Source organism: Gadus chalcogrammus, chromosome 11 (genome assembly GCF_026213295.1).
Source record: "Gadus chalcogrammus isolate NIFS_2021 chromosome 11, NIFS_Gcha_1.0, whole genome shotgun sequence".
NCBI classification, from domain to species: Eukaryota; Metazoa; Chordata; class Actinopteri; order Gadiformes; family Gadidae; genus Gadus; species Gadus chalcogrammus.
The window spans coordinates 15,629,603-15,655,411 of record NC_079422.1 but is presented as its reverse complement, the minus strand read 5'-3'; the positions used below and the strand labels follow the sequence as shown (position 1 = coordinate 15,655,411).

General features: G+C 43.3%; 4 protein-coding genes across 6 annotated transcripts; 2 read left to right on the top strand and 2 right to left on the bottom strand.

Annotated features, from left to right (window-relative positions):
- The first annotated feature begins 172 nt into the window (after window positions 1-172).
- zufsp (zinc finger containing ubiquitin peptidase 1) lies at window positions 173-7,413 on the top strand. 3 transcript variants are annotated; one of them, XM_056602020.1, is made up of 12 exons: window positions 173-314; window positions 504-774; window positions 876-1,052; window positions 1,199-1,300; window positions 2,658-2,768; window positions 2,910-3,031; window positions 3,431-3,599; window positions 4,219-4,407; window positions 4,915-5,080; window positions 5,414-5,574; window positions 5,938-6,158; window positions 7,243-7,413. In XM_056602020.1, exons 2-12 carry the CDS (start codon window positions 528-530, stop codon window positions 7,288-7,290), a joined length of 1,713 nt encoding a protein of 570 aa, XP_056457995.1. In that variant the 5' UTR covers window positions 173-314; window positions 504-527; the 3' UTR covers window positions 7,291-7,413. The 3 variants fall into 3 exon arrangements, with proteins under 3 accessions (XP_056457995.1, XP_056457996.1, XP_056457994.1); XM_056602021.1 differs by having other exon boundaries at window positions 472-774; XM_056602019.1 differs by having other exon boundaries at window positions 435-774.
- Window positions 7,414-7,991: 578 nt separating this feature from the next.
- LOC130391763 (amine sulfotransferase-like) lies at window positions 7,992-15,738 on the top strand. Its single transcript, XM_056602022.1, has 7 exons — window positions 7,992-8,090; window positions 8,277-8,432; window positions 13,906-14,108; window positions 14,257-14,383; window positions 14,504-14,598; window positions 14,713-14,893; window positions 15,425-15,738. The coding sequence occupies exons 2-7, from the start codon at window positions 8,282-8,284 to the stop codon at window positions 15,559-15,561; spliced, it is 894 nt and encodes a 297-aa protein (XP_056457997.1). The 5' UTR covers window positions 7,992-8,090; window positions 8,277-8,281; the 3' UTR covers window positions 15,562-15,738.
- A 1,796-nt stretch (window positions 15,739-17,534) lies between these two features.
- rwdd1 (RWD domain containing 1) lies at window positions 17,535-21,202 on the bottom strand. The gene is made up of 7 exons (XM_056602024.1): window positions 21,006-21,202; window positions 20,572-20,637; window positions 19,627-19,757; window positions 19,230-19,373; window positions 18,897-19,029; window positions 18,733-18,795; window positions 17,535-17,899 (listed from the first exon to the last, which is right to left on the bottom strand). The coding sequence occupies exons 1-7, from the start codon at window positions 21,076-21,078 to the stop codon at window positions 17,787-17,789; spliced, it is 723 nt and encodes a 240-aa protein (XP_056457999.1). The 5' UTR covers window positions 21,079-21,202; the 3' UTR covers window positions 17,535-17,786.
- A 1,785-nt stretch (window positions 21,203-22,987) lies between these two features.
- LOC130392067 (calcium homeostasis modulator protein 5-like) lies at window positions 22,988-25,668 on the bottom strand. The gene is made up of 2 exons (XM_056602489.1): window positions 24,721-25,668; window positions 22,988-24,134 (listed from the first exon to the last, which is right to left on the bottom strand). The coding sequence occupies exons 1-2, from the start codon at window positions 25,261-25,263 to the stop codon at window positions 23,742-23,744; spliced, it is 936 nt and encodes a 311-aa protein (XP_056458464.1). The 5' UTR covers window positions 25,264-25,668; the 3' UTR covers window positions 22,988-23,741.
- Between the last annotated feature and the right edge of the window lie 141 nt (window positions 25,669-25,809).

Below are 25,809 nucleotides of genomic sequence, written 5' to 3'. Positions count from 1 at the left end.
TCTCCTGGGGCCAAATCAAATCAGAAAGTATATGCAATGTCTTTCAGTATCCTAGGAAAATAAAGCTGGATGTCAGAATGTGAAGTGTGTGATATTTACTTGGGGGCATATAACTCAAATATTATATGATCACCGCACTAAGAGTTGCATTATTTTAGTCGACAGTAGGAGGCAGTTGTACATCGAATGTGTCTAGACTGCCCAGGAAAAGTCAAAGAAGAAGAACGTTACCAGGCTCTGAAATCGAAAGATTTGGGAAAAGCGAGACTAATGTTATTTTTGGAACGACGTCAACGAAGTTAACTGTTTTATCAGTAAGTCAATTCTTCTGAAAGAGTCACGGCCTGTTCCGTTCAGGACTCACAACGTTAACAAAGCAGATATTGCCTGCTGATTCTGGTCACAACATGATTGTTATTGTAACAGCGCATTAGCCTTTTGTGTTTGTATTTCATTCCTTCTTCATGTAAGCTCCGGAACACACCTTAAGACCTTAATCCTAGGTGTGTCATCGCATTACCGAAGCAATGCTGACTTGTGTGATATGTGGCGAGGAGCTCTTATTTGAAGAAGATATGAAGACACACCTTCTTCTGAGCCACTTCGAGGACGAAATGAGCTGCCCACTGTGTTCTTTATCGGGGGTGTCCTATGACGACCTCACCTACCACATGAACACTGCACATCCAGAGAACCATGTCCAAGCACAAGAACCTCACCGTGACAATAATGTTCCTTCCAACCCCACTTCGTGTCCCTCTTCGGGAACACAAGGTAACAACAACAAAGCTCAAACTGATTGTTGGGAGCCTGGGCTGGGACACTTAATTTTCATTCTCAGTGTGGCCCAACTGACGCAGAGATGTTCTTTTCAGCCACTATGATAACAGAAACGAAGTGGATGAGGAATGCAGTCCCAGCAACGTCATTCGGTGGGAGAACTTCCAGCGACAAAATCCGCGGTCCGATTTCAACCTCAGGGAGTGCTTGCGTCACTCCTGACTCCAGTCCAACCACCCGGGGATGTGGTGGAGATGAGAGAAAAACACAAGGTGGGAATATATTCACGCCACTTTAGGGCCTTTTTATACAGTCAAACAAACTCAGTATACTTCCCCAACCAAAAGTAGATACTATTTGCAGACCAGCTTGGCTTCTTGGTCAATGTCACAGATGCATCTTTGTCTTCATTGTCCAGGCGGACAGTTTCCATGCCCCATGTGCACCCTGGTCTGCAGCACCAGCCCCTTACTACAGGAACATGTGGAGGTTCACCTGCAGGTGGAGGACTCTGCTAAAGGTAGCCTTCTGCTTTGAGCCTTCCTAAGCCAGAGTTCTCCTTTATCCCCTAAGGACAGATCACACTTGCTGTCGTAGAAGTATTAGTTGAGTTAAAAAAAAGACTAAACTAGACAAATCCCACCCAGTGATTAACTGGTATGAAAAAAGAAAAAACTACTACAGAAACACTGTAGTATGTACATTTATCGACTTTGGTAAAATATGTGTCTATTGTCTGTTGTCTATTCATATCACAATTATGCAGTACTATTCCAAAATAACAATGGTTGGGGGGGTCTCATCTTAAATGATGTGTGTATTTTTGGTGTACCCAATCAATCAATTGAATTTATGATTATCTATGAATAGAGGAATTAATGATTAGTCCATGAACAAACACTTTGAATTGATGTAGACTGTTGGCCGAGGAATACATCAACGATAAGGTGTTTAGGCTTGGCGTTCATGTCTTCGGAAAAAAATTACAAAATCTTTGCAATACCTTTGCCATAATCGTCAAGCATTAATATTCCCATGGATTATTGAAATATTGACATCCCTGCACTTGTATCAATATCGCGATCATGTAAAAGTAGCACTTCAAGAGAACCTTAAACTGAAGTTTGGAAAAGTAAGGCATTTATTTTATACAAATGTGTATGAAAGCTGTATGTTTACTTGAGTGTTTAATAGTAACTCATGCTTATAGCCACACCGGATCTCCTTTGCAAGTCTTTTCTCCTCCAGTCCCACCAGCTTTAGGACAGAGGTCCGCCTCTTGGGCTTCCCAAATCACTACCACCCATCCTCACTTCTCGGGCTGGGTCATTATTGAATAGAAGAAATCAACTTCATCATACATAGCCCAACCTTCCTCCTGCCTCTGCGGGTGTATTGGGTGACATAGGCATTGAAACAGACCCATTTGTATCTTTTAAAATCAGAGCACACTCAGGTGGTTTATTTTTTGTCGTCTGTCTCGGGATTGCCAAGAAAGAGGACCGAAAATCAGATAAACAACTAAACTTTTCCACATGCCCCCCTATATATTTTATACAGTTTGGCTCAAAGAATATACTTTAGTTAAGTTAAATATGCTCATTCCCCCTTGAGGGACATAGCATGTCTAATGTCCTTGTGCTTCCTTCACTAATGCTTTACTTTCCATGCTATAATCACAATGAAGATACTTGCATTACACTGAAAAAAAATATATAGACTTGCGTGACCAATTTTAAATGCTCCACCACAGGACCTTCTTTCCGTGCATGTATTACAATGAGGTCAGAGATGTGACAGATAAGACTGCACAACTCACAAAAAAAAAAAAAACTCACAAAAATTGTATTTCTTTGCCTTTTTGTAACGCTTTACAGGAGAGGAAACCCGCTTCTTGTGCCCTGTTTGCTCCGTAGTCTGTGATGACACCCCCTCTCTGCACGAGCATGTGGAAGAGCATTTCGTTGAACTTACGAGAGACAGCTCTGGTACGATGTTAATTGCTTCATGCTACCTTCTTTAATGATTTGATTTCCAAGTGAAACTCTGTTCCATGTTATCGGTGGCGTGGTGCAGTTGAATGCACCCAAGTCCTGTTTGTTTTTAAACAAGAGATTTTCTATCTCTAGCGTTGGCTCCAGTGAGTCCTGGTGCCGACCTCCGCCTGGCTCGCAAGCTCCAGGCGGAGGAGGACCAGAGGAGGCGGAAGGAGGAGGCCCAGCTGGAGGCAGTGGAGTTCAAAAAATTGAAGGTACACCACCGCAACGGCCACTCCACCCACCACCACTGCCGCCCAAACCACCACCGCCACAGCTGGCAAACAACATCACCACCACCGCCACCAACCACCAACCACCAACCACCTTGCAATGTTTTGGAGCTGGCCCCCCCTAACTCCAACCCTGTCCTCATAATTGTACAGAGGTAGCGATGGGCACATGGTCACATGCTGCCTGAACCCTATCATGGGGTTTTGTGCTCCCGAATATCCTGAGGAACAAGGAAGAGGTTGGCCTGTCTGTGTGCACATGTGATTGGGGTTGTCAGGGCGCGTGCTCGTGAGCACCGCTCACTCCCGAGAGTCATGTGCTTCCGTGTGGCTGAGACAACAGCCTGCCAGTGTGGGACTCTGACCTTATGATGTGCACAGGAGCAGTTTGGGCTGGACGGCGGAGGGGGCTACCGGAGGCAGCTGGAGAGACGGATGGAGAAGGCGGTGGCCCAGGGCCTCATGGCCCCAGCAGAATACCACAGCAAGAGGGCAAAGGTGATGGAGGATCTTGCCTCTGGCCTTGACGACGGCACCACCAGAACACAGGGTACAATTTATTTTGTGTGTGTGTGTCATGCCGAAGGGGTATGAGGGTTTAATTAGGCAGTCATAACCTTTAACAATAGTGTGACAATAAAAGGGAGTACTTAACGTCATCAGCAGACATCAACCATGCATAACACTCCCATAGTGGTAGCCTCCAGCTCTGCTGTGAAATAGGTTTTATCAGTTATTGACCCGTTGATGAAGGAAACATTTAACTGTGGTTTTGAAGTCAGGCCAGTGCCTTAATGCTAATGCATATGACTCTCATCCTTCGGCCCCAATACGAGTGCACTTGAGTCATCAGGGAATCATCCACTCACCATAATCCCAGGAAGTGTTCCAGCCATGTGCCTGACGGTTCAGTCGTTGTGAATGTATAACGATGGCCTGCACGGTGAACCCGGAACAGTAAACACATCCTGCACTCTCTTCAGGGCCATGTGAGCGACCCGGCTTAGGGAGCCTGGAGGTCACTTGTAGTGGAAATGATCCTCTCTGTCTGTCTGTCTGTCTGTCTGTCTGTCCGTCTGTCCGTCTGTCCGCCTGTCTGTCTGTCTGTCTGTCTGTCTGTCACACACAAACACACACACATGCACACACACACACACTCTATTGTTCAGGCACACTGGGAGCGCTGTGGGAGTACTACCAGAGGGACCCCCGAGGCTGTGCTCACATCTGGCTGAGTGCCGAGACGGACCACTACAACTCGTCCGAGGGGGACAACGGCTGGGGCTGTGGCTACAGGAACCTCCAGATGCTGCTCTCGGCCCTGCAGAGGATCCCGGTTTTTGCCGACCGCCTGACAGGTACTATTCTACCCTTGCCTTAAAGAAGTGGATGACCTCTCCATGGGTTTCTCAGCCAAACACACTCATCTGTTCGTGATCTTATTTCGCCCCTACTTCTACATACTGCACCTTTTAAGATACCTCAGAATTGTTTGGACTGCAACTTTGATCATTTAATTATAGGGTTACAGTTATCCAGTTATATTGCATTACTTTTGCTCCGAGGGCTCCTCACAGTCCGTACATAGGCACTCACTCCCTTCTTAATCATAAGATCTTTGGCGGTTGTCCAAAACGGATATGTTACTACTTCCCCCAATTTTTACAAATGGCACCAGTTCTGTTTACGAGCTCTTGCAAGAACTCAATCAGAATAATGATTTCCCAAGCATATAATTTTGTAGTACACGTGTGCTCAAAAACAAACATGTGTTCCCTGACAGCGTCTGGCTTGTGTTTCCACAGCCTATGCTGGTTTGTATTACCGCTCACGGCCGAACCTGATCCCTGTCCTCTTGTCTGCAGAGGGGGAAATCCCCAGCGTCCCTCAGCTCCAGCGAATGATCGAGGGGGCCTGGAAGGAAGGGCTGGACCCCCAGGGTGCCTCCCATTTTAACAAGCGGCTGCAGGGCACGCGCGCCTGGATAGGGGCCACGGAGATCTACGCCCTCCTCACCTCCCTGGGCCTGAGGTGCACATAACGCTGAGGCTTCTGCTGGTGTTTTGACGTCATTAAGTTTCCTCGCGGTTAATGGCCCATGCAAGACGTTTGTTTAAAACTGCTTTCAGGTCATCATTTTCATTGTTTTTATATATATAATTGAACAGATACCAAAGCATTTAAAGTCCATCTCAACGTCCCTTTGTTGTTGCAGGTGTTGACCGGGCCTCGTGATTTTATTGATATAAAAACACACAAGACCTTTGTGTTTTACAAAGGTCTTTAATGGGTCAAATCAAATCAAAGCAGAGAGAGATATCCTCGGTTCCACACGGTGAACACTCTGGGGTTCTGTGCACACAGGGCCCGCATCACAGACTTCCATAAACACAGCGGACCGGGCGACACCCACCCCAGGATGTTTGAGTGGGTGAAGCAGTACTTTAGCCAGTCCTCCAGAGGCGGCAGGCTTCCCCCCAGGGTGGTCCAGACCGCTCTGCCCCCCCTCTACCTCCAGCACCAAGGTACCTGTCCCCCGCCTCCATTTGGGTAGTAGAATGGAATCTGTGCTGAGGCGGTTCATGTTCTCGCGTGACAAAACTCGCACCTCTAAGGTTACGCCACCACTCTCAGAATTAGCTGTAGCATCGGTTGCGATTCCTGTGAAGCCCAAAGCGCACTGCGATGTCGGAACAGACACACAAGATGAAGTTTACGAATTTCCTCGGCCAAAACAGACATGGTGCCCACGTACATTTGAAGTGTAAACTATATGATCCTATATCCTTTTGCTTGGGTTTCGTCACAAATATAAGCAGATTATCCCTGTTCTGCGTGCTTTGGGCTTTGCACCCTTCCCCTCATGGTGCGCCCTCCTTGCCCGCCAGGACACAGCCGCAGCATTGTAGGCGTCGAGGAGAGGAAGAACGGCAGCCTGTGTCTCCTGGTGTTGGACCCCGACTGCGGCGTGGCCAACGCCAAGAAGGTGCTGAGCGCCGACGGCCTCTCTGCCGCCATGCGCCACATCCGACGGTTCCCTAGCAACATGAAGCACAGACAGTACCAGGTGGTCTGCGTGGACCAGGTTTTGTCCCCCGAGGAGAAACAGGTGAGCGGGAGGAAGGCGTATGGATCCCTCAAGGGTGCCCCCCCCCCCCCCCTTTTGTGCACATCGTCTGCCCGTGTCATTTTCCCACGGGTAGTTTCGACCAACTAACCTTTGTGACCAAATGAGCCCGACGGCACACCTAGCAATGCTCGGATGAAAAGTGTCCCTTGAATATGATTATTCCTCTGCCATTGACTTAACCCATAACAAGGCACTACTGGCCAGAAAAATGCAGGTACAATTTGTCAGCAAAACTTGGGCTAGCAATGCATTTTTGTGTTTATATGGGAGGGGGGCAAGGGGGCGGAGAAGGACTAAACCGAGCGTTCTCCGAGAAGGCTGAAAGCGCCCAGATGAGAGGAAGAGTCTCCCGAAAATCTACATTGTTTTTTGTCCATGGTTAAACATGACTATCAATCATTACAACAACGTTTATAGGTCATAAAAGTCGAAAAGCATAATAGGTCCCCTTTGAAGGAGACATATTATGCCACCGGGTGTGAGTGTGATTAGCCTTACAAGCCATTTCGTAAATCTGCCCCATATGGCATCACTATTGGACGTGTCCACCTAGATCTGTGCTGGCTAATCACAATCACACCTGGTGGTATAATATGTCTCCTTTAATTTAGTTGCGATCAAATTTTGGTATCGCTATATCTCGCTCAACAGCGTGTCGTAGTACCGATGCAAAGAGATAGCTAAGTGTCTCGTCGTCGACGTAAGAAAGTATGCATCACTGACTATCGTGCCAACAATGACAGATAGGTGATGCGTACGCCGCAAATAGGCTACAGCTAGCGTGCGACTTGATTCGCCGCAGAAGACAGTAATGCAGCGCCATGTCCTTCGTGTAACCAAATATTTAGAAAACTGTATTTAGTATGTCCTTCGTTTGACTAAACCTTGTTTAGTCAAACGAAGGACATTCCGGACAAGGACATGGAAAAGCCCACGTATTGAATGTACTTGTGTGTTTGATAAAAATGAGGGAAAATTCATCTGATGACTTGTGTGAGGAATAGGACTTTAGTGTGTTAGTCATCTGTTCAAACATTGTTTTGGTTTCTTTGTTTGTTTCTAGGTTTGTATTCGGAGCTCAGCAACATTGCGGGTGGCACGGATTCCTTGACAACACGATTCAGATTTTGAGACGTTTTTATTGTGATTTGCTCATTTCCTGTTTTATAATTGAATAAATTCTATATTTTTTCTTTTACAGATGTGTGTAGTGATTGCGTTCTTGACTGTAATTTGAGTATTCAACTGGACATTAGAGTAAAGTAAGCTAAATTGTTACTGTTGAAATTGTGGTAAATAAATAAATATATATATACATATATGGAATACTTTTCAGTCGAATTAAACAGTATAAAAACAAACACTGAAACGCGGTAATACAATAAAGCATATTCAATATCAACACTTTATACCATAGCTTTACTTATCGCACGAATTGTCCTCAAATGAATGTTAAATAATAAAATAGATATAAAACCCGCCGAAAACGCTATCAGTCAGTGACAAATTAACCAATGCCATTATATTCCTTGTTGGCAGCATCGGTTCAAGATACCAGACCCACCCATTATACAATGTAGGCTACAACTATCTACAACGCAACATAAAATAACACTCGATTGGCATAGAAAGTAGGAAGGTCTGAACAGTTTTATTTATGTTGAGATGAAGACTCGGCTGTACCGAGAAATTTGGCTCCAGGCTACAGTGTGGTTTTATTGGAGTGCGTAAAAGCACACTGCGTATGGTCTAGTGCGCGTCTGTCCGCAAGAGGTGGGTCCATATTTATACCAATGAATGTGGACTCATGAGGCGTTTCTAGATGTCGTGTAGCAAAGCATTGGCAATAAAAAGGGACCAATGTCGTTATTACCCCAATATTGAACAGGAGTTGATCGACCTACGCGACAGGTAAATCATTGCAATTGCAAATGGCAACTTTTATTTGGGATCTTTTCGCGCATTCTATCGTTCAATTGGTTATGTAGGCATATTACTTCGGCAAATTAAATACATTACAAAATACCTATTTTCTAAACTACCCTGCATTACGCGAACATAAACTCTAGTTGATGTGTTTTTGCACCTCTCTTTCAGCTTAAATGGCTTCCTCTAGTGATTTCAAGTATAACTTCGTGTCACACAAAGGCTTCAACCTCATCAGCGGGACCCATGATCCAGCTGAGGTGGACGCGATATGCAATTACGAAGTCCGAGATTCCGATGTGTTCGTCGTCACGTATCCAAAGTCAGGTGAGGACATGAGGATGGTTGCTGAAGGGATGATCGTGTTTACTAGCTGCCTTTCCTCTTCAAGAGGGGCAAAGGTGTGTGCGGTGCGTGTGTGTGTGTGTGGGGGGGGGTCAAATTGACAATTCGTTTATGATAAAGCAAGAAGGCCTACAGTTGATCACTAAGGATCTGTAAAATTAAAAGAAAATTAAAGAGGCTTTATGCAAAGCATCATACCCTACCCGGATGCCCCGGGGTGAGAAACTCCACGCCTGCCAAGTAGTGCCATGGCGAACTCGCGTCCTTGGTGCCATGCCAAGCTTCGCTCTGGCACCGTGGGACATGAGTACGCATAAGGGAGGCTGGATTGGAACGGACAATTATTGGAGTGGACTGCTCTGTCATACAGAGACGCACCCTCAATGGTGCTATAAAAGTAGCTGGGATATCTTGGGGATAGGCCAAGCCATCCAGTCTTTTGCCGAGCAGGTTCAGCCCGAGTTGGGGGTGCCTGCCTGGACCAGGGCCCTGTTGTTTCAAGAAGCTTCCAGGATTTGCAGGATAACCGGATATGTCAAGTCAGAATTTAGAGAATACCATCATTTTCGGTTTCACAAACCAAGATCACACTACTCTCAGTTCTATTACCATGGTGACTCATGGCTGTGACGCTACATTGAGGAAAACCTGGGGCATAGCAGGGCGAGCTCCGAGATTACTCCGCCTACGGCTGCATTCCCACTCGTCTCTTTGGTTTCAACTTTAAACAATGGCAACGGACAACGTTACATCCAACGCGAACTAGGATGTAAAAAGTGTACTCGCTATTGTTTATTCAACTGAACGTGATGTCTCCACAATTAACTAGGCTACTGGCAATTTATATAAAGGCCTACTCTGCACACGATTAGTTAAAGTGTGTAAGCCCATGCCTACAGTAGTAGGCTATGCAATGAGTTATTATGACACACTTCCGAACGATGAAATATTGGCTTGTCCCTTTGTCGGGAGTAGGCCTATCGGTGGACTTCAGAGCGCGGATCGTTCCTTGCACATTGCCCACGGGGCCGTCCCGTAGCTGAGCCGCGGGGTATGGTGGGTACGGGACCGGGAAGACTACATTTTTGGTTGCGGAGTGCCGTCTATGCCGTAGACGGGTCACAGCAGAAAGAAAATCACATGCAGCCAGAGACAGGCACACATCCACTACAATGATTGTAGTGGCCATTTACACTTTATTTTTATTTTTTTGGTGATCCAAACGTTTGTCAAAGCTTTTGATTTATTAATTGCTGTCGGGATTTAAAAATTACCTAAACAAATGAAAAACGGCTTCTAAAATAAACTGCCTACACCGATGTAAGGACAAGACAGGTCTGGTCGTAGTATTTTCTTGTTAGATTATCACTCAATGAGTGTGGAGTGATTACAACTCAGCGTTTTTTATAGCATTGGAAGGCTTTTATGTCTTCCAAAAAATGTTACAACATATCCGGGTTTTTTAATGAAAAGGTTTAATTACATAGGTAATTATAATATGACTTAATCGCCCTTTATCAGGATAGACACTTGAACCTTGTACTCATCGAACTAAGCAATACAACTATCACAAACAATAGTAGCAGCCATCAGTGATAATGTAGGAAGCACATGGCTCAACCTAGATTAACCTTGTCTGGCCACCTGCTTTTTGGCTGGCACTGGCAGCATATTTAGGACGTGAAGCTACAGCCCACTGTTTCACAGTGTCAAAGGTACGCTGTTCCGAACATATCTAACCCAACAGCATCGATGTAGGATGAACCAATACTGGTAGCTAGCCAAGGATTGCTAGTGATCGCTCTTGATAATCCAAGAGGGTGTTGACTGATCTAACCACAGACAAATTGTGTCTTCAGGCTAGGCAGATAAGCATAGGAATGTTTATCAGTAGTCTTATGTTTGGCACTTTCCCACACAACAATCTTCAGCCTATTGTTATTGAGAGTTGCTTGGGCCCTAGTAATGTGGGATCCAGCAGTCCTACTATGTTATAGCAGAATCTCTGGGGGGAGAGGGCACGGAGCCTGGATCGTAAACCAGGAACGTCGTGGGGCGGAGTTAGTACCTAAAATATATAGACCGTAGATCGTAGGCCTTCTTTATACGTAAGCCTATTCATCAATGCACTCGGTTTCGTTAGAACGATTGGGCAGCCTGTTCTTGGGTTCGGTGTGATGCAGCGTGTCGCCAACCTAAACTACAAAATTGTTTGTTTGTGTAGGTCTTCCGAAACGTTGTAGCCCCTATATCCCCTGTTTGAAGATACAGCAATAGGCCCAACGTCTTGCCAAAACTAAATGGATGACCTTTGTTTTATTCTCATTGAAGAATGCTATCTTCAGGGCTCTCAAGTTTTGAACTGAGTTCAGAGTGAGATTTTGTCAGCGGGTATTTTAACATGTGACTGCATACAAATGTGTCCACAGACATGGTGACTGATGTATGAAAGTAAGCATTATTGGCCCTTAACACTAATATTCAGAAACAACACTGCCTCAAAAGGCTATTGGTTTTAGCAACACCAGGCATATACTTTTCCCTGAACTTTTAAACGGTGCAAAAACATAATTATATATTTATGTGGCATTCAGTCCAATGCTTAAAATATATCTGGCATTCAGTAGGCCAATGCTGTGGTAAAGTGTGTAAAGTATGACCAAGTGTTTCTTTATGTTCAATAGATAGAACTGTATCAATGAGCAATTTGTTAATGTTTGTCCCTATAAAACAATAATGGTAAAAAAGTAAATACAAAACATGGCGGTAACTTAGTAAGTCAAACCGGACGTTACCCTACTTACGCGAAACCCATTTGATTCTTGCCTGTTCTACTGCTAAAAAGCGGCCCAAATTGATGGGATCTATTCTGGTCATTTCTCTGCGTGAGAAATACGAAGTGAGGCGTTTGAGCGTGTGCATGGGTTGAATTGCGTGTGTCTCAAGCCGAATGCGTGAGACTTGAGAGCCCTGTATCTTAAGACAGTTTCATCATTAAAATGCATTTTGATATAATTCCTATGAATCTGGGCATTAAGGTTTACTAAAATTAGTAGATAATATAGGCTAATCTAAATCTAGCCCTACAGGTAGTGCTGTAATTGGGTGACCTAGGGGGCAAGGACAGCTTGAGACATGGGGTCTCTTTTATGTGAAAAAGAGCCTCAACAAATTATATTATAGGGCTCTAGCCGAAAGGGATTCACAAATCATCAAATTTGCCATTAAAACACATTGGAAATAAAGTACATTGCAAACAATTCCTATAAAGCCTATCTAATGGAGGGCCAAGGTTCGGTGATTTTTGCACCTGTGCATTTTACTAATCACTTTTTTGTTTATGAGATTAAGGTCTGATTTACAGATATGCAGGTTTAGGTTGGTGGGGTGTAGGTCTGGGAAGATGATCAGAATCACAGAAGTTGGCCACAAGGTGAGATGTCACAAAATGGAGCAATATCTGAGGCTATTATGGCGCGTTTCCACTGCAGGGTGCGGTACGGTTCGGTTCGCAAAGGTGCGGTACGGATTGCGTTTCCACCGCCAAAAGTGGGCGTGACCCGGACTGAGCCGTACTCGTTTTGCCCTTGTCTTCAGTACTCCTCCGTTGGGGTACTGAGATGCCTGAAAGATTGCTGGAAAATTCGAGCTACACACCCCCTCCGTTGATTGGTAGACAGAACCGTCACTTCCGGGCGACGTGGGGATAAAAACAAACAAACAGCAGCCTTGAGGTATTATTCCTTACAATGAACATGTCGCGTAAAACGCTTGCTTGGGCGAACAAGGAGGTGGAGACTTCCCTCTGCATTCTTTACGTAGCTGCCGCGGCGATCGACATCTGGCCTACCATAAAGGGTACTGTCGGCGGTGGAAACGCAACCTCGGAAGTCGGAACTGAGCTGGGGTATACCGCCCCCTCCCTACCGGACTGAGGCGAAACCGAACCGTACCGCACCCTGCAGTGAAAACGCGGCACTAGTTACTTCCTGTAGGGCTGGAGGTCCTTGAGGCCCCCTATTCATATTAAACAGACCCCAGGTCCCTTGCTCACTCCCAAGTGTCCTTGACCCCTGGGTCACCTCCTAATTAAGTGTGTTTTTCGCCAGTGCTTGCATTACTTATTGTATGACTACGACCCCAATGTTGATCATTTTCCTCTTCCTATTTTTTGTCTTCGTTTTACTTTATTGAAGCATTTAACACTTCAAATAACTATAAACCGGGATTAATTTGTCATTATTAACTTGTACAAACATAATGTATGTATAGAATTAAGCTTTTTGGCGGAAGCAAAGCGGACATAAACGCCAGGTTGGCTCCACAAAAACACATCGGCAAAGTCTGTCCAAAAGTCAAAGAATAAATGAAGAATAAAAAAGACATCCATGGGTCACTTGAACGTTTTTTTTTAAAGAACATCATCAGTAGTGGTTTATCCGTCAACATAAAACAATGCATAACATAGCAGCTCAGATGAATAACATTACACAATGCACAGTCAATGAATCATACAACAGTCAAGCTGCATCGATTCAGGGATGGAAGCGCCTATATATCAATCACCATGGAAAAACATTGCATTTGGTACAAACTAAGCATATTACATTTCTGACTAGAAACTTTATAAAAGCACATTAAATGCCCAAACTATTTTTAAAATGTTGCTTTTTTCTAATGAGAATATAACTATTGTCCTCCACTTTGTTTTGGAGAACAGAACCTTGACATATGTGATTTATTAGTGTTTCTTCTTAAAGACAATAGGGGACTTAAGCATTCATATGGCTTGCTTAGGATGACCTATACAAACAACTTATTCTGTAGTTTAGGTTGGGTTGCATGCATTCAACAGTATTAGGTATTAACAGGCCAGAAATAATTTATAGGTAGCCTTACCTCTTGCAGGATTTGTTTACAGGCATGGTTGACTTAATTTTGTAGTTTATGCATAAACTGATGTAGAAACACTATGAAATATTTATGTGTTTGAGTTTTGAGTATAATATTGTTATAAACCTGGTGTATGGTTATGTTTTCATATAAATATGGAACTGCTAAACTACTACTAAATTAATTTCTTTATTTTGAAATTATCCAATGTAATAATGATCATGGTGAAGTGTAATTTAAAAAGCTTTATCCTGTATTACAAGGGCACAGTCCCAAAGTGGAATCTCCTAGCGATTCACTCAATCCTGTCATATGAAACATTTTCAGTGCAGCCATGACTTTTGGTCAAGAAGATTGTTTCAAAGTTTATTGCTACAATGAAAAAGGTGGCTGTACTAAGGGTACTGCCTTTTGCTCAGGGACAACTCCACATAGTGTCCACACATAACGGGGGTTTCAACGTCTCATACCGATGTGGTATTCTGAAATGTTGTTTAAAGGATGAAGCTGGATGTTGAATAATGCAAATTGCCGGGCCTGATGTAGCTGTTCTGATTTCCAGGGACCATCTGGATGCAACAGATTCTTCGGCTCATAGAAGCCAAAGGGGACCTAACCTCTGAAGAGCTCAACTCCGACCAGGTCCCCTGGATCGAACTCCAGGGCAAAGGGAAGGAATTTGTGGAGGCACCAAGCCCGAGGCTGCGCGTCACCCATCTGCCATACCACTTGATGCCCCACGCTCTTAGTCAGAAGAAGGGGAAGGTCAGCTGACTGTAATTTGATAGCTTGTCTATTATTGTTTACTTGTAAAACAGCAATTAATGAAGGGAATCCGTCACATGATAATCTCTCTCTCTCTCTCTCTCTCTCTCTCTCTCTCTCTCTCTCTCTCTCTCTCTCTCTCTCTAAGGTGATCTATGTTGCTAGGAATCCAAAAGATGTTCTTGTGTCCTACTTCCACTTTCATAAATTTGCCACCATGCTAGAGACACCAAAGGATTTCAATCACTTCTTCGAGAAGTTTATTAGAGGAGACGGTAAGAACATTGTATGCCTGTTTATGCCTGTGCTACAGTTTAAACATACTACTTGCAGGTTTACCGTATAAAGGATTTTCTACTGAGCCTGCATTTTATTCTATTTAATTTAAATTGCAGTGTATGGAAACAGTTGGTTTGAGCACACAAAGTCCTGGTACGCTCACCAAGACAACATGCAATTCCTCTTCATCACCTACGAAGAAATGATTCAAGTAGGAACTTTATCTTTTCATGATTGTGAACTTTTAAAATTAGGAAAATAAATGTCATGAACTGCATGTGAAACTCATTGTTTGCGCTCGCCGATGTGTTCCGATCTAAAACAGGACCTTCGATCGTCGGTAAAGAGGATCTCCTCGTTCCTGGGCAAAAACCTGACAGATGCACAGCTGACTGAAGTGGTCAAGCACAGTACCTTCAAGAACATGAGGGTGATCCCCCAGGCCAACTATGAGATGGTCCCCGATGATCTGCTCAACCATCACAACGGAAAGTTCATGAGGAAAGGTAAAGGACGCAGCATTGGCTCTATGTCATTTTAGGGTTAGGCAGCTTAACAGCCAACCACAATTTGTTGAAAACAATATTAAACAAAAGAAGGGAATCATCCTGGCCACCGAAATTTGAGCTTGTCCGCCATCAGACGCTAAATGCTCAAAAATGTTCCTAAGGCAGTTTCACTTGAGGTGTATATGTGAATCTTCAGCCTTTTTATTGTTACCCAATTATTTTCTCCTTGCAACCAAAGTGTCACAAGCAACGTACTATACACACTGTGCTGGGGACTTTGTGTGTTGGTGGTGCATGCCACGGAGCTATGTGATCATCTTATGCCTGGTTTACATGCCTCACACTTATATTTTGCCTTGAAAGAAGAACCAAACAGAAGGGCTGGGCCCAGTTTTACTTTCTCATTCATGCGTCAGTAAATGCCATGTTTGTGTATACACAAGAGTGGGAAGCGTGAATCACGCTTATCCCTAAAGAAGGCACTTATGTTCTCTTCTCTTCTCTTTGTCTCCTTTTTGTAATAAATAGGTACGATTGGCGACTGGAAGAACCATTTCACAGTCAATCAGAATGAAATATTTGACCAAATCTTCCAGAAGGAGATGAAGGAGTTCCCTGTGTCCTTTGTCTGGGACATCAAAGATATTGAACAAATTACTGTATAACTATTGAAAACCTTATCGTTTTTTTAAACTGTTTTATTTACCTGAATGTATAAAAACACTGTGGCTGCTAACAATGAACATGAGATGAACAATTAAATAAATACAATCATGGAAATTATTTAAAAATACCTTCTGCTACAGTATATTTATGCTCTGTGTCCATTATATTCATTATACCATCAATAGTGTGATTAATTCATGTACTTATTTCTTAATTACAGATGTACTTATTTCAAGTCGCTTGGGATAAAAGTGTCTGCCAAATGCTCTAAATGTAAATTTAAATGATAACCCTTCTTTAAAAGTTAGATAAGTTAGTTAAACCATAAAAGCATGACAAGATTTGTACGATTTGTCGACATAATCGATTTCTTTGAGATAAAAGTCTGATAAAGGTAATTTGATTTGACATGGGCACTGGGCAATTATACGATTGAGCCTGCAGCACTGACATTCAGAAGTGGAATGATGCGTTCCATATTGCGTTAGTTTCTGTGGTGATTTTAATAGTGAATTGGCTTCTGCATGACCCACATGACAACACAAACCCAATGGATTAGACCAAATGTGGGGTGAAAAACAGGGCATCTCCATCTACATCCATCAAGCATTAGCTTGATAAATATTATTTGAGTGTGGTAATATATTATATTGTTATTCTCTCCCATTCACAAATTACTTCATCAAGCATTATTAAAGGCTATCACGTGATGACAAGTGAACTGAGACACAAACAAGTCTTAAATCTCATGATCTGCATTGGCTAATTCATAACCGTGTAGAGCAAATAGCTCGTCAGAGCCTATATTATCTATCGATTCTAAATTGTTTCAGTCAAACCCCTACTGCCTTCAGACAACGGAATTTATCTTGAAATAGAGCATTATGTATTACAAGATGTTTCGAACATTTATTTTGCACGTGAGCGACTCCGCAATGACCCCTTGTGAAACCTCTGGTGACGCCACTCCTGTTCTCCATCAAGAGACCGGAGCCTTGCCTCATTCGCCTCAGGTAGCTCTCTGGGAGAGCTAGTGGATGTTGACTTCCAGGGACATGTGGACGGCCCCAGCTGTTGGGGAGGGGGTCTTCGGTACTCCAACAGAGCTCCTCAGCAGTTACAGGAGCATCCTTTCCTCTGACCCCATATGGCTCACCATCAGGTGAGCCATATGGGGACAGACCTTTTCTGGGTGGAGGTCCCCACCCTTTGGCACTCACTCCCTTTGGAATTGGCAATGTTGGTTAAATTACCGTTTTCAAAGAGTGGCTGCCGATCTACCCATTTACCCAGGTCTTTCGACAATCCTCCTTATCACTTATTTTGTTCTTGTTTCTTATTTCAAATCAAATGTATTATCTTGACACTCTGTGGCCAACATGCTCATCCTGGGTGGCAGGCTTCCTCTGCCTACGTCCAATCCTCTTGAAGGCCCACACGGGTCCCTGAAATTCCCAAAGACAGCTGGCTGCATCATGGTTATCTAAATGCAGCGTCTTACTTCTCCAGAGGAAAGAAGCATGCAAGCATAATGAGCCATCAGTCAAAGCTCAAACGGAAAAACAATTCAGATCTCAGTCAATATCTTTTGTTCACTCTCCTCATTTTGGATGTTTACCGGTTTTCCAATGAGAAAAAAATGACAAACCATAACCATTTTTTGCTTGATTGTCCCAAATGAGCACATTTGTTTTTACATTATTTTGCATTTCCATTTGAGTCAGGTAAGTAGCCGGTAAAATATTTCCTTTACACTACTTGGTCAATTGCATTTAGTAGTTTAATTAACTTTCCTATGACTCAGTTATGATTTAGTCTCTGTATAACATAGCAGACAATATCTAACAGTGTTGAACTGAATGGACCAAATGCTAAATGTCCCAACATGAATTCTTGTTCTAGTCAACCCATTGCTGCCATCTATTGGCTTGATAAGCTTCCTGCAAAACAACACAAATCAACCAAAAGCATATTGAACCAACGTTTAACTATTTATTTGTTTCTGGCTATTAAATCGATAACCACGGGCAGGTTAAACATCCTGTTCACTTTGCCAAAGTGCTCCCATCCAAACAACTGTTCGGAGTCTCGTGGATTAAAATCCCAACTGTTCAGTCCGTTAAAAAAAAAGAGTGATTTTAAGTTGGGATCAGCTGTGTCATGTCATTCGAATCCGTTTGGCTGGAGTGAACTAAACCAGAGTCCCTTTTTACAGTTTCCCTTTTTAGTCCTCATCACTGCCCATGTCTAGAGGATCAAAATCTGGATCATCTTCATCCAGGTCCAGGTCTTCGATGTCCTGGAACAACGACTCATCAACTTCCACGTTGTTTCCGGCTGCGAGCAAGAGAAGAACACGTTTCTGTTAATACCAATACAGGAGCTAAACCAGAGACTTATATTCATGGGTGCCACATTGACAGCGTCGACCCGTTGCTGTGGTACGTCAACTACTATGCCATATTGGAATGGCCAAGACTGGCCTGTCAACAAATACATATAAATGGGGAAGTGTCGTTTTTTGGGTTAAAAAGCACTGTAACTTTTACATTTCTGGACCGATTTCAATGAACCCCTTCTACATTTATATTAAATAATTATACTTTACTTGTTCAAAGGCCAGTCTATGATACAGCCTTTTACATAGCTGAAGGAACACACACACACACACACACACACACACACACACACACACACACACACACACAGACAGACAGACAGACAGACAGACAGACAGACAGACAGACAGACAGACAGACAGACAGACAGACAGACAGACAGACAGACAGACAGACAGACAGACAGACAGACAGACAGACAGACAGACAGACAGACAGACAGACAGACAGACAGACAGACAGACAGACAGACAGACAGACAGACAGACAGACAGACAGACAGACAGACAGACAGACAGACAGACAGACAGACAGACAGACAGACAGACAGACAGACAGACAGACAGACAGACAGACAGACAGACAGACAGACAGACAGACAGACAGACAGACAGACAGACAGACAGACAGACAGACAGACAGACAGACAGACAGACAGACAGACAGACAGACAGACAGACAGACAGACAGACAGACAGACAGACAGACAGACAGACAGACAGACAGACAGACAGACAGACAGACAGACAGACAGACAGACAGACACCTTACCTTCTTCAAGGAACTGAATATCAGATGTGTCAAGGTTGTGGTCCGTCTCAAAGAGCTGTTTACCTGGTAGGATATTATATGGCATTATTCCTTGTACATTTTCAAACATTTTAAATTTGCATTCAGCGTGACCGCAGATGCAGCTGCATAATCTGCATGCTTACCGGTAAGTTTTAGTTTCCCGGCCTGCTCCTCATCTTTCTGTCTTTTCTGTCGAATTTCTGCTACCTCAAGCTCAAACCTGGCCTTCCATGCTAGGAAGTTTTCTATGTTGACCACAGTGCCTTGGAAGGTTACCTAGAATAGATGAACAAGACATACACACACACACACACACAAAACACATTAACCCCCACACAGGCCTGGATATGAACACAATATCCAGGCAGGCTTTTACATCCTGCATTGCCTTTCACGGGCACCATTCATTTTCCTGCAGATGCCAAAAAGGATCCAGAAGTCTATTTGTATTTTCTATTATAGTGTACTGCACATACCTTCTCCGCCTCCTCTGCCTCTCTTTCCTGACGCATTTTTTCTTCCTCCCTTCTGTTTTTTATCTGGTCGACCATTTCATTGAGTTTTTCCTGTACCGCTGTGACTAGTGTGAAAATCATCACCATGCCCAGGTTCTCCTCTGCCTACAGCCCGAGAGAGGTCAGGATGCCATCAGTCATGCTATAGGTACAACTGAGAAGAATCAATGAATATACATGGGATGTTTACTTTGAACCACTTGACATCCCCATATGTGAGGGAAGAGAGGTATGGCGCTCTTCCCTCACCTTTGGAGGGGTCATGTGGTACATATATTGCATTCAAATATTCAAGCCATGGCCTAATGACTTGTACCAACAGAGGAAACGTGAGGTGTAAACCCAAAACAGCACAGACCTGCTGCTGTAACAAGGTCAGGATCTCTTCTTCGTCCGCATCCTCTAAATTCTCCCGAGAAAAGATCTCCCATTCTGGGGGTTCATCTGGGTACTTCTCTACGTAGGTGAACTTTAGCGTTGCTTCAGCGACTGGGGGATGAAAAAGTATGGGACAAGGCATAATCTGTTGTTGAGTGGATGAAATTATCTAGTTTTCCTGGACCTAGATTACCACTACACATCAAGTATTAGAATTTATACCATTTGTTTGAACCAAGTGTTATATGGATTTATATTTCCAAACGCTTCCCTTCCATGGTGGTGCAGTGCATCATAGCCACTGAGCCAAGTTGTGAATATCTTATGATGACACAAATCTTTATTTAGCTAGGCCCTGGGAAATTAGAATTCAAATAAAAAAAAATCATATCACTGTTGGCATATATACCCACAGTACAAAATTGATTGGGGCCTAATAGAGACCATAGCAATGGCAGTATACATAAGCTAAATTTAAACGTGTACCACCTAAATAAATGTATCTTTGTTAACGTAATCAAAGAAGCTGTGGTCTCTTCAAAGACATTTTTTAAAAAGATGCACAAATGTATGTACATTACATCCAAAATATTGATAACAATGGGATGTACTTGAGGATTAATACACATCCCTCCTTGATCTGTTGATTGATTTATTAAGGATGGATGACTTTAGGATTATAGTTCGAAATAGTTAGGCAGGGATAAAGGCCGAGCTGTATTTATTAAAGCCATGCCCAAAAGAGGTTCCTGCAAACACACACCCCTTAAGTCACAACCCATTGTGTTGAATTAAGGGGAAATTAATCACGAGGACTTGTTAGGATAGGCAGTTTATGTTAGGAGAGGAGAACTTGCTATTTTATACTTTTTTAAGGGAATTAGTTTAAAATCTTGAAAGGCTAAGGCCAATCAATGTCACTTACTTTCATCGTTTTCTCCTTCGTCTGATGTTACTGTGATAGTGAAGCTGATGGGCTCATCTGAGAGAACTACATGACAGAGAGGAGGAACCACATGACAGGTAGTAAGTTATGTTAAACCTCATCTGATAACACTAAAGTCACAGAGGAGGTACCGCAGAGAAGGTAGTAGGTTGTGTTCAACCTAAAGTACATGTCAAGCAGTCAGCATGAGCCTCTAGAATTCCAAATGTTCGCATCAAACCAAACAGTTGCACAACTTGACCCTAGTAAAAAGGTCCTGAATTAACTCGCGTTTGTTAATTTGTCCAATAATTAAATATATTATAGTTTTGGCAGCTCAGTTCAATGGCATGGCTAAAACGAGTTAGCCAAAGAGCTAACACTAGCTAGAGTTATCAGGCTTCTGCTCTTAGTTTCATCCGTCCACTTCTAACCTGTAAACGAGTCGGGATAAATTGACTCTATAGCCTCCAGCTCGTTTCTCTGCTCTTCTGCGTAATCTGTCATTTTGTTATATCTTCAATAATCAATAACAACTCATCAGAATCATCCCCGCTAACGTGTGCTGGTCCGCACTCCGAGCTCGATGACGTCGTCCATCAACTCAGAGGGTCTGATCACATCGTCCATCTCTACTCAGAAGGTCTGATCACATCGTACAAATACTCAGAGGGTCTGATCACATCGTACATCTATTCAGAGGGTCTGATCTAGCGTGCGTGTTTATGTTATCATTATTATTTAATAATAATGTTAAAATAATCTAAAGCAAAATACGAAAAAAAAAAAGAATTAAAATTGAATTAAACAAACGTTATGAGGATAATAAATCGAGTTTTTCTAACTAAATACGTTTTTATTGCGGAAACAGCTATTTACCGACAAAAACACTGCAACAAACTAGATGATTGTAAAGTGTTGTACTTATACATTCAAAATAAGACCAATCAAGTCATTCAATCTCTAAATCTGTATACTAAGAGTTGTTAAACCGCCAGGGGCATTGCTCTGTCGCTAGCTTAGCCACTTTTTAGAGTTTAACACGGTTTTAAACTGAAGAAGTCACGTGACGTCTTAAACTCCAGTGCTGTGTCATATGTAGGCCTACTTGTGGTTTAACCATGGGGTTTAACCTGCAGCTGCGTTTTAACTTGATCTCAATTGCTGTGTCTTCAGAGAAATTCACATCAGACACTAGAGGGCGTATTTTGTGCGTGTTAGTCTAATCTCGAAACTGACGTGGTTTTAGAGGAGACTAAACCAGTTTGCAGGATGAAACAAGGCTCCATCATAACCGACACACACACACACACACACACACACACACACACACACACACACACACACACACACACACACACACACACACACACACACACACACACACACACACACACACACACACACACACACACACACAGAATTAGTTTTATGAATTATTATTAATAGGTATGATTCATTTACACTTATTACACCAGATAGGCCTTCAGTACAATACAGGCTACAATATAGGAGTTGCTTAAAGTGCCAAACTAAAACTCTACAAAGAACAGATTATTTGTAATGGATTTTGATCTTGGATCTCGGATTTTCCACCTCAAATACAGTGCAGCAAATATAATTTTTGCTCCTCGTTGTAGTTTCTATCCGCGACATGTTCATGGACATGATTCTATCTCTCCTTCTCAGAGAATTGAAATGTGTACCCTAATTACTCGCATAGGCCTATTAGTTAGTCTTCAATGAATTAAGTAATCACGTTTGCATACACACACACCGAGAAAACAATGACAAGTAGTATATTGATTGACGTAGGTGAGGGCAGATTCCAGACTCAGATTTCCACAAAAAGTAGCCTAGACTATTTCATAATATATGTCAACATTATAAGCGTTTTTATTTATTATAGTTTTATCATATTAAAGTTCACTTTACATTCCCATTAAGTTTTTGTTGGTAATTATAGCACAAAATGCATCCACCATTAAGTTAAGACTGCATCTGCTGGGGTATACTAGAAATAAGAGTACTTCCGGTTTCCAAGCAGTTTAAACCGAGTCAGCTAGTAATCAGCTGATCCTGTACGAGTCGTTACACAGCATTCACGTTCAACCTCGTGCGCAGCTGCGTGTTAAACTCCAAAACCTCTGTTTTAAGGAGTACGGTTTTAAAGCGCAGCAATGCTAGCTGACAGAGCAATTGGCCCCCAAGGTTTACCAGGCAATGTTGAATGTAAGCAAAGCAGCTTGTAAGATTTGTTTGGGGCGGGTGAAAGAAGGGTAGTGCGAACCACTCCCATCAAACCCTCGGAGACCCATGGGTCCACAGACATGATGTCATTCATGATCCTACGGAGCGAAGATGACGCATACGGGGCTGTACCCCCCCCCCCCCCCCCAAACTTAATCTTTTACTTTTTGAGGTTCTATTACACTGTTTGTTTGCAGATGTTACCTAGTGAATGCAAAACATGAATTAAAGGTTTCTTTATTAGAACGAGATGCTAAATGGTGAAAGCATGTTGAGACAACCATATAGTTGGTTGGTTTTTATTTTAAAAGAAGAGCTGTTAGACAGGTTATTTTCTTTGTCTTACATGGTATGTGGGTTTCCATTCATCCCCCCTTTTAAGGGTGGGCAACAATTCCATTGGAAAAGCATGGAAGTTCCACAAGGCAGAAATGTCAAAAACAAGTTGCAACTTAGCAAGGAATGTTAAAGACAGTGCAACGTAGACCTCATACAAGGTATTTTAAAACACTGATTAGTGTACATATGGTTTTTCTGATCCAGATGTTGTACAACAGGCAACAGTGGTCATATATAAATAAAAAGAGCATCTTCATTTATCATTTCTTCATATCAGTAGCAATTTACAGAGATACTTTGTTTTGTATAGTAGTGGTTAAGCCCTTAAATAGTCTAAGAGGAGGCCCATTTCAACTGAAAATGTCCCGTCTTGTTTTCTGCAAATGTTCCTCCGTTGCATTCTTTGGTAATAACATATTTAGAGCCCCCTTTGTTGGATTCCAACCCATTTGAAAGGCATCCCCCTGAGTAATACATGCACAAACAATAGGCAATTAGTACTGCCATAATAGCATAATCCATGTGTCTGTCTCCGTCTTATTCAATGGGAAGGGAGCATTGGCATAAGCACAGATCTGATTCTATGCCATCTCAATGCCGTAGGAGTCCATGTCCAAGACGGATCTCTTCTCTGGGCTGAAGTCTCGGTCTCCTCGCTCCACAAACCTCTGCAGGGTACTGTAGAACTGCTCACTCCTGGAGAACGAGTACAGGGTGGAGATCTCTTCCCAAGATTTGTGGTTAGGGAAGGGGAAGGGATCGGGGTCCTTGTTCTCAAAGAAGCTGTGTAGATTCCTGGCAGCTAGCTTGGAGGCGTAATCGCTGGCAAAGACGTCAAACTGCTCCTTCTCCTTCTCGATATAGCCCTTCCAGAACTTGAGCTGCAGGTAGCTCACCTGGGAGCGGCAGTTTTTGTAGCATGTGCCCAGCAAGCCAAAGATGGCCGATATGATGATGATACACCATCCCAGGATCTGCCCGTCGCAATAAACAAACACAGTGGAAAAATTAGAACACATAATGGCCATAACCACGTGAACATTTCTTGGTACATACAGGCACCAGTCTTCTCTCCTTGCTGTCCTTATTTATGTTTTCATCCATGAAAATATATGCTCGATGAAGTGCAGCGTGTCACAGAGTCCAGTGTGTGTGTTTGCGTGTTGCAACATTAAATGATAACTATGTTGTCACTTGTGTGCCATGCTGTGAATGTGTACACCTTCTGTGTACTGGTGTGTAGTTAATAAAGTCATGTGCTTTGAGTTCTGACTTTGTCTTTGGGTCCTACACGTTCAAAACAAAACTGCAACAGTAGTAATAACAAGAGGTTAACATGCCCAAGTTTAACAGGGTATAAGACATCTTTAATAAGAGAAGTGTGAATCAGAATTGTAAATTTGATAGTGGGAGTACCTAGACAACCCATTGGTTCACAATGGTGCATAACAAAAAATGACAAGGTAAAAAAAACATTTGTTTAGATGTCCTGATACAACCTTAGGAGGCTGATATCATGAGAAATGAAGGACATTCCTCGGCAAGGAGAGCATCTCTCACCTGTGACTGGGCCCTAAACATGAGCAGAAGTTCTATTCGCTCATCCCTGCTAAGTTTGGAGCGGTCGCACGGCACCCGGGCCAGCTCCTCGCGACATATCAGCGTCTTGTTCTTGCAGAAAAGGTCCACGACTAGGTTCTCGTCCAGGCCACTGACGGCACACTCGTAAAAGGTCCCGTTGAGCAGGGCCACACACAGCCACATTATGGGGGCCACACAGGCACCGGAAGAGATACTGAGGAACACCCTGAGGCAGTGGAAGCAGTTCCCCCGAGGGCAGAGCTTCATGGGGTTCAGGCAACAGCCTGTGTAGAGCCTCCACATCCGCGAGCTGAAGAACAGGCCCATGACCAGCAGCACCGCGGCCGGGCCCAGCAGGAAGGTCAGCCCGTAGGCAAAGTTCTGGTCGTGGTTGCAGGGACACTGAAAGGAGACCATGGAGAACACTCTCTCGCCGCCGATGGTTAGAAGGGCCATGAAGCTGTAGCCGATGGTGGCCTTCTGGTTCATGAAAAAGCGCAGCACAATCTGGAAGTTATCCATGGTGGATTGTTTTAGTTTTTTCGTCAAAAAAGATCAACAAAAGTCAAAAGGTTTCCGTTTCATTTAGGACTACAAATTGTCCACACCCTTGCTCTTGCACCGTCTTCCTCGGCTGTGTTGAAGGCAAAATCTCATCTATTGTCTCGTGTGGATCTCTGCCCCTCCCTTTTGCTCTTTTTCTCTTCCTGCCTCACTCCTCCCCTCGTTGCTCTGCCGCTTCAACACATTTTTCCACTCTGCAAATGCTCTCAGAGGAAGTAGTCTGGAGGATTGCTTCACCCGTTCCGAGCCTTCACTCCGACTGCATCTTTACTTCTCCGTTGTCAGTTCCCTTTTGCTTTCACTGTTTTTCCTCTCAGCAAAAAATATCCTTCTTCCCCTCTACTGCTCTCCCAGGTTTACCGGCGTTGCAACACGGTGGTAAGGCCGGCCTATCTGGTTTTCTGAAAGATCTATGTTGACTAGATGACGTCATAAGGAGGGACAACCCTAGAAGTACTTCCAGTTTAAAGTTGTTGCAACCAGACTCATTGAACGCAACAAAGA

Coding starts and splice junctions, on each gene's coding strand:
- zufsp (XM_056602020.1), top strand. CDS start 528: ATGCTGACTTGTGTGATATGTGGCGAGGAGCTCTTATTTGAAGAAGAT. Junction 3,600..4,218: donor CGGCACCACCAGAACACAGG/GTACAATTTATT, acceptor TCTATTGTTCAG/GCACACTGGGAGCGCTGTGG. Junction 4,408..4,914: donor TTTTGCCGACCGCCTGACAG/GTACTATTCTAC, acceptor TCTTGTCTGCAG/AGGGGGAAATCCCCAGCGTC.
- LOC130391763 (XM_056602022.1), top strand. CDS start 8,282: ATGGCTTCCTCTAGTGATTTCAAGTATAACTTCGTGTCACACAAAGGC. Junction 14,384..14,503: donor GAAGTTTATTAGAGGAGACG/GTAAGAACATTG, acceptor TTTAAATTGCAG/TGTATGGAAACAGTTGGTTT. Junction 14,894..15,424: donor CGGAAAGTTCATGAGGAAAG/GTAAAGGACGCA, acceptor TGTAATAAATAG/GTACGATTGGCGACTGGAAG.
- rwdd1 (XM_056602024.1), bottom strand. CDS start 21,078: ATGACAGATTACGCAGAAGAGCAGAGAAACGAGCTGGAGGCTATAGAG. Junction 20,638..21,005: donor TTATCCCGACTCGTTTACAG/GTTAGAAGTGGA, acceptor TCTGTCATGTAG/TTCTCTCAGATGAGCCCATC. Junction 19,374..19,626: donor TGACCTTGTTACAGCAGCAG/GTCTGTGCTGTT, acceptor CTCGGGCTGTAG/GCAGAGGAGAACCTGGGCAT.
- LOC130392067 (XM_056602489.1), bottom strand. CDS start 25,263: ATGGATAACTTCCAGATTGTGCTGCGCTTTTTCATGAACCAGAAGGCC. Junction 24,135..24,720: donor TGTTTAGGGCCCAGTCACAG/GTGAGAGATGCT, acceptor TGCGACGGGCAG/ATCCTGGGATGGTGTATCAT.